General features: G+C 38.5%; 1 protein-coding gene across 1 annotated transcript in view; it reads left to right on the top strand.

Annotated features, from left to right (window-relative positions):
• Window positions 1-14,004, top strand: part of LOC149247119 (Protein kinase superfamily protein) — a 250,869-nt gene extending 236,865 nt beyond the window's left edge. The window contains exons 5-8 of the mRNA XM_089458133.1: window positions 10,952-11,323; window positions 11,657-11,900; window positions 12,146-12,293; window positions 12,643-14,004. Coding sequence (XP_089314259.1) covers window positions 10,952-11,323; window positions 11,657-11,900; window positions 12,146-12,293; window positions 12,643-13,059 — 1,181 coding nt within the window. The 3' untranslated portion in view covers window positions 13,060-14,004. The remainder of the gene's footprint in view (window positions 1-10,951; window positions 11,324-11,656; window positions 11,901-12,145; window positions 12,294-12,642) is intronic.
• The last annotated feature ends 253 nt before the right edge of the window (window positions 14,005-14,257 follow it).

The raw sequence follows: 14,257 nt of genomic DNA, 5'->3' as shown, positions 1-14,257 counted from the left end.
ATAATTCCATAATCAAAATGAATTCATATCTCCATGAATACTTATCGGAATCGGATGATCTTTATATCAATCTTACACCTCTCGACGAGAGGAATCTAATAAAAATATTATCAGCCATGAATAAGATGACCCACATGAAGTTTTGCCCTGATTGCGAATTTTAACATTATGTCTCAGCCTGAAGGATTTGTTGTGAAAGGACATGAACATAAAGTATGCAAACTTGTGAAGTCCTTGTATGGCCTCAAACAAGCACCGCGAGCCTGGTATGAAAAACTAACTGAGCATCTTCTGAAACTCAACTTCAATCATTTTGATCTTGATTATGCAACTTTATTTGTCAAGAAAGTTGGCAAAACAGTTGTATATCTAGTGGTATATGTAGATGATCTTTTAATGACAGGGAACAATGAAAGCTACATTGCATTCATAAAGAAGGAATTGGGGAAAAGTTTTGAAATGACTGATTTGGGCTATGTTCATTACTATCTTGGCATTGAAGTAACCCAACATCCAAAGTCCATATTTCTTTCTCAAAAGAAATACATTGGAGATTTGTTGAACAGGTTTGGCATGACAGAGTGCAATCCTCTTACTACTCCAATTGAACAAAACTTAAAGCTCACATCTATTGAAGGAAAGGAATTTGAGGATGCAACAAAGTATAGACAGCTTGTAGGAAGTCTCAATTACCTAACTACTACCAGACCAGACATTTCATTTGCTGCTGGAATCCTCTCCAGGTTTATGCAAAAGCCTTGTGAGGGACATTGGTCTTCTACAAAAAGAGTTCTAAAGTACTTGAAGGGAACTCAAGACTTTGGAATCAAGTACACACAGGTGGATGACTTCAGTTTGATCGGATACTCTGATTCAGACTTCGATGGAGACAAAGAAATTGGGGTATCTACTTCAGGATATGCTATGAGTCTTTGATCAGGAGCTGTCTCCTGGAGATCACGCAAACAATCAGTTCCAGCAGATTCCACAACAGAAGCAGAATACGTGGCAGCAGCTGAAGCAACAAAAGAAATTGTGTGGCTCAGGAAAATTCTTGAAGATTTGCAGGTAAAACAATTGCAATCAACTCCACTCATGATTGACAATACCTCTGCAATAAAGTTGGCCAAGAACCCAAAGTTCCATGATCGAACGAAGCACATCAATACTAAATATCATCTGATTCGACATCATGTTGAGGCCAAAACAATCCATCTCCATCATTGTTCCACAAATGAGCAAATTGCAGACATCTTCACTAAAGCGCTTGGAAGAGAAAAGCTTGAAAGATTCAGAACGATGCTTGGACTCACCAACATCCCTTCAGATTAAGGGGGGAATGTTGACACCTAATCCTCACGATTGGGTGAATTTATGTAAATAGTTAAATTAGGAATGTGAACAGTCATCAGGAGATGAACTGAGCAGTTACACCCTTTTGTATATAACAATAGCATACCTAATGAAATAGAACGAGTCAGTTGTACTGTCTATTGGAGTTACTGCCTGGCCTGACAGAGAGCAACATGCAAGGGACAACTAACAAACATTGGGACAGTTGTATGGTACTTAGCAACAAATACACCAAGCATGCAATGTTACAACTAGCATGCAACAACAAGCGTGTTAAGGACAACAAACATGCTAGGGACAACAAGCAAGCAAGGGACAACAAGCAAGCAAGATGCAGCCAACACATAGATCAGTATGGCAACATGTTGCAGCAATGACACATAATGCAATATAGTGATGGGTACAGTCATGATTAATGAAGTGTGATGAGACGCAACATAGTGATGATGGGTGCAGCATGGTGCAGCGCGGTGAGGTGCAGCATGATGACGAAATGCAACAAAACGATAGGTGAAGGAGTCACCTTGGAGAATCAGTTGAAGCAGCATGTCTTCAATTGATCTCATGTATCATCTTCTTAGAGATGGTCTATGCTCTTATCTAGATAAGTCAAAGTGTTGACTTTTGTTGTAAACTTACTATCTCTCTCTCTGTTGAACTATTGAAGAACATATAAGAAGAATTGATCAAGGGTTTCCCCACATTGGGGTTTGTCCCTGGCTAGCGCCACATCTTGTGTCCTCTTGTCTTGGCTTGTCTTCTGCGATTTATGTTTATGTTCTATCTGCAGTTTACTTTAATGTTGATGTGATTGCTAATCTGGAAAAGATATTGAGCTAACTGTGAAAATTGAAATAAATTGCTCTAAGCATAGAACGTACCTAAAATTAACATTTTGGAAATCTATGCGAGTCCCTTTGAGTGGATGCCTTTGCATCATGCTCTTGATCCATAATCGATTTTCCTCTCCTTTTGTCGGATCTCTGCTCTAATACCATGTGAAAATTTCTAGACTGAAATTCTACAACTGCAGCAACTGATTTATTTCACCTACTTATTATTCACAATAAGTTATTTACGAAATCCCTTCAGTAAATATTAAAATAAATTTTACTGCTATTATCACACAACTACCCAGAGAAAAATACATGTACAAGAACGAATCACATCAACACAGTTATTTTTGGACAATTATCCCCCGAAAAACCCATTGTGGGAAAATCGGTGCAGCAGATGAGGGCTTTATTAATCTTCAGCAGCAATTCCTTTTACAAGGAATGATTTTACAGAGAAACTGAAAGAAAACACCTGAGACTTTCCTTTTGAGACCTTCTGACACTTTGGAGGCCCTGCTCTCACTTCTGCATCACCCCTGCGTCACTCTGTGTGGCCCAGTGTGGCTCTGAGTGGCTCTGCGTCCCTCTGCATCAGCCTGCGCAGGCTCTGTGTCTCTCCTCTGGACTGCGTCTCTCTCTGTGCTATCTCCCACTGTGCCTGCGTCACCTCCTCATTTGTCATTGTCTATTGTTGATGCCCTCTTCTTCCTCCACCCTGCAACTCTCACTCTGAAATCAATCTCCTCTATTTGAGAATCGATTTTCCTTGAAATATTGAGTATCTACTGTTGTGTCTCTAAATGATCCTCAAGTCTTCTCTTATACTTTTTCTGTTGACGAATCAACGACCGAGATTAAGTCCTTAATCAACGGCTAAGATTAAAACAGACTTGATCCTCGTCTCTTAGAAGCTTCTCACCCTTATCTTTATTAATACCCATTAATATTTTTATTTTCCTAAGTTTAGACTTTAGGAACCCATCAAAAATATTAATTATTTTAATAACTCCTCATCCGGGTGGAATTTCTCAAAACGATTTCTGGGTCTTGGAGATCTCATGTGCCTTAGTCTCTCCTCCAAATTTCAAAGCTAGAGCACATCCAATGCTATCAAAAATCAACAGGGAGTTGGCTGGTCCAACTGAGGACTTCCCCTCACGCCCAAGCTTTCGAATATAAAAGATCTCTGCACACTCAAATCAAGTTGTCAAATCGATAGAGATATAAAATAAAACTATAATCCTAAAAAAATAGAGATACCTACTAATTTAATTGAATTAAAATGCTATCTTAGATTCAATAACCTAAGCAAGATACCTGTGCAATAAGTTATTTCACAAAGGCTAATAATCAACAACTTCTAAAATATACTTCAACAAAGCATTAAAAACAATATTACCATAAGAAGTAGGAGAGAAACACCACCATCAATGAAAATCTGAAAGACTTCTGCATTATTATTATTCCAGAAAAATTACAAGAGAGTTTCGAGAGCTAGTACATGATTCAAAGATCTGATCCTTTGTAAGACAAATGACCTCTAATTTATAGATAAATTCTGCAAACAGCTAGTTGGCTTGATCCCTGTCAAAGTAATCTCAGCCGTTGATAAAGATTTGATTATTTTTGAATCTCCATCGTCGAAATATTTATTTTTTGAGAAATTTTCGAATTCATCTTTTAATTCATTTTTAATTAGCTCAAATTAATTATTTTGAGCTAATTTCCTCGAAAAATTGACTTTGACTTTACCACCAAGGCCCAAGGGTCCAAAATTTCTTGAAATTTTCAATATTCCCTTGGTGAGGAACCTCCAAAAATTAATTTCTCTAGGACCCACAATTTTTTTATTTGGAGAATTTATTTTCTCTAAGACTTTAATTTTGACTCTAATTAATTAAATTTCTGACTTGAGATTTTTAATTTAGATTGCTAATTTTTTCTAACTCTATAATATTTTAGCACCATGGTTAAAATATTATTTACTTAAAATAATTACATTTCAACCCTCAAAGGGGTAAAACCCATTCGTTATAGACCCTCAATTATTTGACTCAATTCTGCGACTCAATATGATCTAGTAGACCAATAGATTTGTAATAAAATAATTTAGTCAATTAGCTAAAATTATTCTTAAATCACTTTTACAAAAGACTCTATTAGAACATTAGGACTCACCTAAGATCTTGATGACAAAATCCACCCTAGCTTTGGGGTGAGGTTGGAGCGAAAAACTCTGTCGATCTATGTGTTTAGAAACACAGATGAATCAGTGAGACAAAAAATCTCTTAGGATGAAAATCGTCATCAAAATAATAGGTTTATCTAGGTTACATACATTTATAGTCTTACTAAGATCATTTACTGTACAAACTACAGAATGGGTTTATAACTCTGACAAACTGATCATTGATGACTGATGAATCCAAGATGATTTTCATGTTCAAACATGATGGAATCCCTTTGAAAAAAGTGTACTTCTATAGGGTAGTTGACATAGAGTGGTTAACAGGGTGGCAGAGAGGAAGAATAGGGCCATAGTAGGGGCGGTCAGAGCCATGTTACATGATCAAAGGCTACCTTTCTTTTTATGGGTTGAGGCTTGTAACACTGCAGTATATCTGTAGAACAAGAGTTCACATATAGTGTTGGGGAGTAAGACTCCCAAGGAGGCTTTTTCTAGGAAGAAGCTTGAAATTCAACACTTTAGGATTTTTGGGTGCTTTACTTATTCACATGTCCCTAAGGAGAAGAGGACAAAGTTGGAACCCACAACAGAGAAGGGTATCTTTGTGGGTTACGACGAGACCTCCAAGGCCTATTGTATATATATTCCTGCCAAAAGGAAAGTTGTCTTGAGGTGGGATGTGATGTTTGAGGAGGAGAGGGCCTTGAGGAGGTCATAGGAGGATGATCATGTAGAGCAGCAGGCTCCTCAGCAGAGGAGTACACCACAAGTTTTAGTATCTTCAGGTTCACCGGGGTTAGGAGGATCACCAACTTTTGTGGTGATAGGATCATAGGGTTCAGGATCACATGACACAGATTCCCAGAGTATAGGTTCACCGCAGGCCATGGAGGCATCCTCATCCGGAGTTCTAGGATCACCAACTTTTGTGGTGATAGGATCATAGGGTTCAGGATCACATGACACAGATTCCCAGAGTATAGGTTCACCGCAGGCCATGGAGGCATCCTCATCAGGAGTTCTAGAGGAGGATATTCCCACACCAGTTCAGGAGGCTACTTCAGGGAAGAGGAAGCCAAGATGGCTTTATGAGACCTTGAAGGAAGCACAAGAGTCAGTGGGAAGACCTAAGTGGTTAGTTAGGGAGAGCATACCACCAGAGCGGTTGGGTGGCTATGTGGCTAGTGTTGTGGAGACCGAGCCATCTAGCTATGAGGAGGCTGCAAATCAACAAATCTGGAGGGATGCCATGGTGGAAGAGTATGCTTCCATCATGAAGAATGATGTTTGGGAGATAGTGCTAAGACCTAAGAGGAAATTAGTGGCAACTTCCAGATCGCTTTACAAGCTCAAACATGCTGCAGATGGTAGTGTGGTGTGTTCAAAGCTTGATTTGTGGCACGAGGGTTCTCACAGGTAGAAGGAGTTGATTATGAGGAGACCTTCGCACCAGTGGCTCGATACACCTCGATTAGAGCAGTGATCTCCATAACAACATAGATGGGTTGGAAGATTCACTAGATTGATGTGAAGACCGCCTTTCGCAATGGCGTCATACAAGAGGAGGTTTTTAACTTTTTATTAAGTAGCCATAGGGCTTTGAGGTACATGGGAGAGAGTCCCATGTATGTAGGCTTAAGAAAGACCTATATGGTTAGAAGCAAGCTCTAAGAGTATCGTACTCGAGGATTGATTCCTACTTGTAACACATGGGTTCACAAAGAGTGATGTAGATCCGAACCTATATTACATTGTGGTTGGCGAGGTTCCTCTCATTCTTATACTGCATGTGGATGATTTGTTTATTACAAGAGAGGAGAGACTCATTGAGCACTATAAGAGAGATCTTGCTTCAGAGTTTGAGATGACTAATATAGAACTGATGCACTATTTTTTGGGGTTGGAGGTTTGGCATGAGGATGGGCATATCTTCTTGGGCTAGGGCAGGTTTGTAGGAGGCATATTGAAGAGATTTTGTATGGAGGACTATAGGCCTATGGCCACTCCGATGATTACCAACTAGAAGCTGCATGCTTATGATTCCAAGTTGGTAGACCCCACATTATATCATTAGTTGATCAGGTCACTGATGAATCTGGTCAACACTAGACTAGATATTTGTTTCACAATCAACACGTTGAGTCAATTTATGATGGTGCCTAGGAGGGTGCACTGGGTGGCTGTGAAACGAGTGTTACGGTACCTATAGGGCACGATGGATCATGGGCTAGACTATGTCTAGGGGGATGGAGTCAAGTTGATAGGTTGTATAGATTTAGATTGGGCAGACAGTGCTAGTGAGAGGAAGAGTACATCAAGATGTTGTTTTATGTTGGGTTCAACAGTGGTGTCGTGGTTAAGCAAGAAATAGAGATTAGTGGCATTGAGTTCCGCAAAGTTTGAGTACATTGCAGCTAGTTAGGGTAGTTGCGACTTGCAAGGCCATTTGGCTTCGAAGATGTTGTATGGCTTATTTGGTCAACAATTGAGACCAATTATGATTTACTGTGATAATCAGAGTAGTTAAACAACTCACAGAGAATCCAGTATTTCATGACAGGTCAAAGCATATTGAGATCAAATACCACTTCATCCGGGATTGTGTTCAGAGAGGGGCAATGAAGCTAGAGTACATATCCACTGATTAATAGGTCACAGACATGCTTACCAAGTTCTTGCCAAGGGGAAAGCATGTCTACTTTAGGGATAAGATGGGAGTGGTGAGAAACACCTTCCTCGGTAAGAGGGAGTGTTCAAAACGGTACCAAGGAGGTGTTTCTTAGTGTTTTTTGCCTAAGCCTAGGAAAACAACTGAACCCGCCTTTTTAGTGTGACTAGATGGGCTCATTAATGTAGGGGGAGACATGAGAGAGGGTCATGGTGAGATTAGATCTCCACACTTGATCAAGAGAAGCTGAGATCTAATCTCAGACCTTGATCTTAGGGATTTGTCTTCTCATCCTTATGGAGACTAGAAATGGGGAAAAAGGCAAAGAGGAGCTTATTCATGTGTAGCTTTTGGAGAAGTGGAGAAGATAAAGGAGAAGAGGAGAAGGCTGAGATAGCAGGCTTTTGCTGAAGGAGAGACCGATTTTTAGCAAGGAGAAGGCAGCTACAGGCACACATTGCTAGGCAGAGCTGTAGCATGCAAATCGAGGAGGCACAGACCATACAGCAGCCCATAAATTGAGAGATTCAATGCGATTTTTGAGAGGCTGAAGTGCTGACAGAGGCATGAATTTCCAGGAGGAAATATCAATCTGACAACATGCATTTCCAGGCAGAAATTTCAGGTCTGACAGGCACACAAATCGAGGAGTCAGTCTGACAGTGCAGATTTCAAGGCAGATATTTGTCAGACAGGCACAATTTTCGGGGCAGAGAAATGCTGACTGTGGCACAAAAGTCAAGACAGTAAAAGTCTGGACAGTGGCATGAGTTTCAAGGACAGCAGCATGAGTTTCTAGAAGCTGACCCGAATTTCAAGGAGGGAGATAAGTACTCCTGTTGTGTATTTAATGCTGTAAAAATTTCTCTGAGAAAAGCAAATAAAAATTCTCTTCCTACTCGTTTTCCCTTTGGGGTTTTTCCAAGGTCTAATTGACCAAAAATCAGTGTCCAAAATTTTTGTGCATGCTTGTGAAATTATCAGCTGAAAGTGAAAAGTAGTGGTAGCTTCTAGTGTTTTAATTGCAATTTCTCAGCAATGAACTATGGGGTTTGGGCATTAAACTTGACATGCAAAACAAATTGAAACCAGGTGGGGCTACAGGACCAAATTTTCTACAAAATCCAGATGAGTAATGTAATTTTTTTTTATCCAAATATTGGATAATTCTATCTCCATACATTTCTCTATTTTTTACCGGCATGTCTAGAGGAAATGTTGCATTGGCATGTAAGTTGTTCTGTCCCATGGGGCAGTTGGTCTTATGTACCTTTTAGAAAATTCCGCTATATTCTCAGACTTTGTTGGGGTTTTTATCAATAAGGCTCAAATGTCTTCTACCAGTAAAAGCTTCATGCTAGTAATAATTATCCCTTCCATAATTATCGTCATTGGTTGTTTATTTTCAGGTTGTTGATAATCATTTTTTAATCCTCCTGGAATAGGACTCAGGCCAAAAATACAATCGCTGCTCAAAATATAATCCATGTCCATGAATAATTTCTTCATGTCAAATATGCAATCAATACCAATAACTATACTATGATTCTTAAAATAACAGTTATTTTGGAAAGTCTCTCCTCATTTAATGAGTCCATGATTCCTTTGTCACTCACAATCGTTTGACCCTAGATGCAATTCAATCCTCACTCAACTGTGAGCATTCAATGCTAATCCACTGGACATTCATGTAAAATATCATTAAAATATCTCTACATGATTACTCACAGAGGTCATCCCATCACCTGTGGAAACTTTGGCTTTTGGTTTCCACTCAATATATGGGGTAACTAATAGAAACCGAGAAATAATGAAAATTTGGCACTTATAAGATCCTTGATATTCCTTTCCTGCATTATCAAATGTTTACTCTATATTCTTCTGTCTTTTGTCTGGACTCTTTAGTGTTACAATGGAGTATGTTGTTTATGGTTTATCTTATGGGACTGTATCATTACATCATGCAACTACATCACAATGTCCATACGGCACAGTAACTTAGGTATTTTGTATTCTTTTGAAGGTAGGTATTTTGTATTCTATTGAATACCAATAATTTGACAGTGAAATTACATTGAATATCCAAAAGCTGGCATCTACTTGACAATCTACATGTGGCACAAAGCCACAAATACCATTACTCAAAAGAATCAGCTATAAGTAGCTATTGTAGAAGTTGCTTTATTTTTGGCTTGTCAATTTAGATTCTAGATCATTCTGATTGTCAGGCCATGGGCATAGTTTGGTGCTAAGGCTCAGAAAATTTGCATCGTGAATGCAATTGCTACAAGACTGGAGTAGAATTAAAGTCTATGTGGCTGGCCATGGTGAGTTACTATTGATGGTTTGACTGTTACAAAACTTAGTTGTCCAAGATATAGGAAAAAGTATGACATTGAGGAAAGAGACATTTCACAAATAATGGTCATTTATTTTTGGTTTGCCCTGGAAAAAGTCTGACACTGAGGAAGGAGACATTTCACAAATAATGGTCATTTATTTTTGGTCTTCTCTGGAAAAAATACATTGGGGAAAGAGACATTTCACAAATAATGATCATTTATTTTTGGTGTTCCCTGGAAAAAGAATCCCATTTACTACCCACAAAAGCTGTGTTCTGTCCGGTGTTTCCATTGCAAAATGCCAAAGCTGGAGTGACTCATTGATGGAAGTTATAGAAAATGGTTGTCTTTTACCCTAGACTTGCATGCTCCTATCAGGATAATATACACCACTTTTATTACAAGGAGTTTGTCATTTGCATTATTTAGTGAAATGTTCCATTCCCAGGAATATAATTGCTCATCTAAGAGGATCTTGACCTTCTTGGATTTTGCTGAGATGACTTCATGAATATGTTGATTTTTCAAGTGCAATATAGACAAGCACAATTTCCTGAAACTGATAATTACTTCCAATGATATTGATATTACTTTAGCAGATTTCAGATTATCATTAAGCAATTATACTTCAGAAAATTCAGCCATAACTTTCCTCGGACAGTAGAGATTACAGTAGAATAACAATGGACAGAGACACAAGAAATTTTACCCTGGGAAAACCCTAACTAGGGAAAAACCCAGCAACCTTTTCTTAAGACAAATTGTCCAATTCAACAAGAGATACAATCTGATTTTCCAGTCAAAATAGGTCAAATTGACCACAGAAATTTGCCCAGAAAATTTGGGCAACGGTCAACTCTGCCCAGGAACTCAGTCTCTTTCTCAAACTGCTTCCCACGTGTGAAGGAGAGAGAATGAATGTGTGATCGATTTATGCTCAAATGAGAAAATCAAGTGCCTTTTTATACTATATAGAAGATTTAGGGTGCCCTTATGCTAGGCCGACTTGATCTTTTTGGAGGCAATTTTAAATTTAATTTTCCCTCAAAATTAAATTTTGATTTCCCTCTCAAATTAAATTTTGGGCCAATTTAAATTTAATTTCTTTTCCTCTTAAATTTCTTTTTGGTGGGCTAATATGTGTAGCTGGGGAATACCTCCCGCAGCTACCTGAAATTCAACACATGTCAATCATAAAGAATATAAGAATGCATAAACGACAGAATGATGGTCATAGGTGGAGGCTTCTAGACCATATTTTTTTGTGTACAGACATGAGTACTAGTTGCTTAGGAAAACGATAGATGTATAATTCCAATGGCATGCCTAGCACTGTCATGCATCTAATTAAAGTACTAATATGACACAACTCACGTAAATGCAGATACAGTTCCTAATGTGAATATAGTAGTATATATATTATTTCTTGTGTTGGATTCTCAAGCTACATAATAAGACTTGTCATTTCACAATGCAAAATCACTCAAAAAGATGACTTTGTTACCAGAAAGTGAGTTTTTTGGTCTTGTATGTTACTGAGCATGGTTTATTATTTCATTGGCAGCAATGTCAAGCTTAGCTGATACTATTTCAAATGATGGATCTGTTCCTCATCCCAGCAGTACAAGGTTCTTTGCTTACGAGGAACTTAAAGAAGCAACAAATAATTTTGAACTTGCAAGTGTGCTTGGGGAAGGTGGCTTTGGACGAGTTTACAAAGGTGTACTTAAAGATGGGACTTCAGTGGCTATCAAAAAGCTTTCAAGTGGTGGCCATCAAGGAGATAGAGAGTTTCTGGTTGAGGTTGAGATGTTAAGCCGGCTTCATCACCGTAACCTTGTAAAACTTCTTGGCTACTATGGCAGTCGTGATTCCTCCCAGCATCTGCTCTGCTATGAACTTGTCCCAAACGGAAGCTTAGAAGCTTGGCTTCATGGTAACTGACTCATTTCTATTAGCTTAGCCATTTTAATTGAGTTCTTGAAAGAGGATTTCAATGTCTTTCTTTAATTTTCTATCAACTAATTTTCTAAACTGCTGAATTATGTGATGCATGGAAGAGCCTAGCATAAGAGACTCCTTTACCCTTGTTTCTTTGTGGATTTGAAGTGCTTTATGGAGTTGACTCTTTTGTATTTTCTCCCAAAGGGCTGTCTCTCATCTTTGGAAACACTTAACTGGCACTGCTAGGTTTGAATTGAAGCTTTTTTAGGTTGTCAATTATCACTCTTTGATATTGATAACTTTGCCATGGTGATATTTCCCACAGGACCTCTAGATGCAAATCATACACTGGATTGGGAGACAAGAATGAAGATTGCTCTGGATGCTGCCCGTGGTCTTGCTTACCTCCATGAGGATTCCCAGCCTTGTGTCATTCACCGAGATTTTAAGGCATCCAATATTTTACTGGAGAATAATTTTCATGCTAAAGTAGCTGATTTTGGTCTTGCTAAGCAGGCTCCGGAGGGTCGGGGAAGCTATTTATCTACTCGTGTAATGGGCACTTTTGGGTATAATACTACTCATTCTGTAGAAATCTTTGATGATATTTATTGCTTAGACATAGAACGAGTTCCAGCTCACTTTGTTTAGTTTGTTAATGTTCACTAGCTGTTTAGGGTCTTGTAGCAAGTTTAACTTTTTGCATTAGTAAGACTGGTATGCTGATTTTGTGTGATGCCACATCATATATATCTAAAACACGCCCCATGATGTTTCTATACTTAATAGAGGTCGAAATGGTTTTGCATTACAGGTATGTAGCTCCCGAATATGCTATGACTGGTCATCTTCTGGTAAAAAGTGATGTATATAGCTATGGAGTTGTTTTGCTGGAACTGTTGTCAGGAAGGAAACCTGTTGATATGTCTCAACCTTCTGGACAGGAAAACCTTGTAACATGGGTTAGGATCTTTGCCAGGATTTAGCTTTTGTTTTGTTTCCATCATATCCGAGTTCATTTAAAAGATATATGATGAAGATGAGTCATCATCCAAAAGCTTATAAATCGCTCACAATTTATTTTGTTCTAGCCGCAATGGAAATTTTCTTTCAATAGTGTTTCAATTTGCATTGCTTTCATAGGCATTTCTGATACTTTGGCTGGCACAATAGAAAAGTAAATGTAATCTTGCGGATGAGAGCCTTCTGCTTTGAAAAAATTCTTAGACATTTTTAGAGTAATAAGCCATTTTTATTGTAGTTAATCTATACGTATATCTAAGTACATTTCCTTTTCTACGACTTTTTCAGTCTCGTCCAATTCTCAGAGATAAAGATCGGTTGGGAGAGCTTGCAGATCCTAGGCTTGATGGCAAATATCCAAAGGAGGACTTTGTACAGGTATGTGCGATAGCAGCTGCTTGCGTAGCACCTGAAGCAAACCAGAGGCCAACTATGGGGGAGGTGGTTCAGTCTTTAAAAATGGTTCAGCGAACTAGTGAAAACCATCAGACCAGAGAAAGAGATGGATTGACCGAAACTCAGACCAACTCCAATCGTCATCCTACACCAAATAAACGAAACATTGGACCATCATCAACCACATTCGAGTCAGATGGATCATCATCAATTTTTTCATCTGGTCCATTTTCTGGCTTAAGCGGAATTGACAATGACAATCTTTCACGCACAGCTGTTTTTTCTGAGGATCTGCAAGAAGGACGATAATTAGAGTGCTCCAGAGGCTTTACACACTTTCCAGCAAGCTGTGCGCAGACAATGCTTTCATTTCAAAATAGGTTCGTTGAAATCTTATGAAGTTTAAAGCTGCAGTGCTTGTTTGCATTGGTGGGTACTTCAGTATTACTGGGAGATTGGACACTAATGAAGTTGGTTTTGACTGTTGAATCGTATAAAGCCTTTATTGGTTCCCGACCTACAACTTGAACAACCCCTTGTTACCTGTCCAGAACTCATCCTAGGTTGGGTGGGTTAAAGAGTGTTTTTCGGTATCGTATTTCACAAAAGTAAATTGATTTAATGTGTTTATGCCCATAGCGGGAACGAGATTGGGAAGGGCCATGCTTGTCTTTTCGTAGTCGCAGTTTTACATTTCACCTTTGATGGACAATGATGATTCAGTAATTCTAGGACAAAGGGACAGTGACTTGGCTTTTAGATTTATCTGAAGTATATCTGGTGCCAGTGGTGAGGCTCTGGAGAAACTTGTATGTAGAAACTGGAATTCCAGTTTTGCTATGCAATTTTGGCGGAAGCAGACGGTGATCCTGCTTGTAAAATAAATGATTTTTATCTCCAATTCCAAGTGTTCAAGTGGATAAATTTCAATAGACATTATATAAGCTGGAGATTGTATTTTTCCTCGTGATGCAAATGTTGTGTCATTGATATATTAAGTATCCTGTACTCAGGTCCCTGGATGATGTCCGAAAATTTAATTTTCAATATCTCGTATCAGTCCTTGCATTTTATCCGTGCATGAAATGCACCTGCATTTGTAATTTTTCACTCATTCCCACCTATTTCCAAAAAAATAAAATGTGTTTCTTATGTGGCACATTGTCAGTCCATGTGACTTTGATGTGAACATATATATGGTGCCTCCCAATTGATGGACTTACGTCTAAAGCATTCATTAACTGATTGGACATATATTTCGTTCATTGGTATGATTTATATGTTGTCTGCTGACCTGGCTCATAATTAGTGCGTTGTAACTAGGTGTAGTGATTAGATTGATAACATGTCAATGAATTGACATTATTTTATTGGTCGATATGATATCTAATTTACTACTTAGATGAGAGGTTCAAAAAAAATTCCAAGGCATTTGATAGAGGTATTTTGCATGTGATTTGATGACGTGTCCACCATGGAATATATGTGCACTAAGTTTACCTCAACC

This window comes from Pinus tabuliformis, chromosome 7, assembly GCF_031772625.1.
Source record: "Pinus tabuliformis cultivar Carrire ecotype Pingquan chromosome 7, CPIR1, whole genome shotgun sequence".
NCBI classification, from domain to species: domain Eukaryota; kingdom Viridiplantae; phylum Streptophyta; class Pinopsida; order Pinales; family Pinaceae; genus Pinus; species Pinus tabuliformis.
The sequence above is the reverse complement of the archived record's forward strand: the minus strand, read 5'-3'. Positions and strand labels throughout refer to the sequence as shown.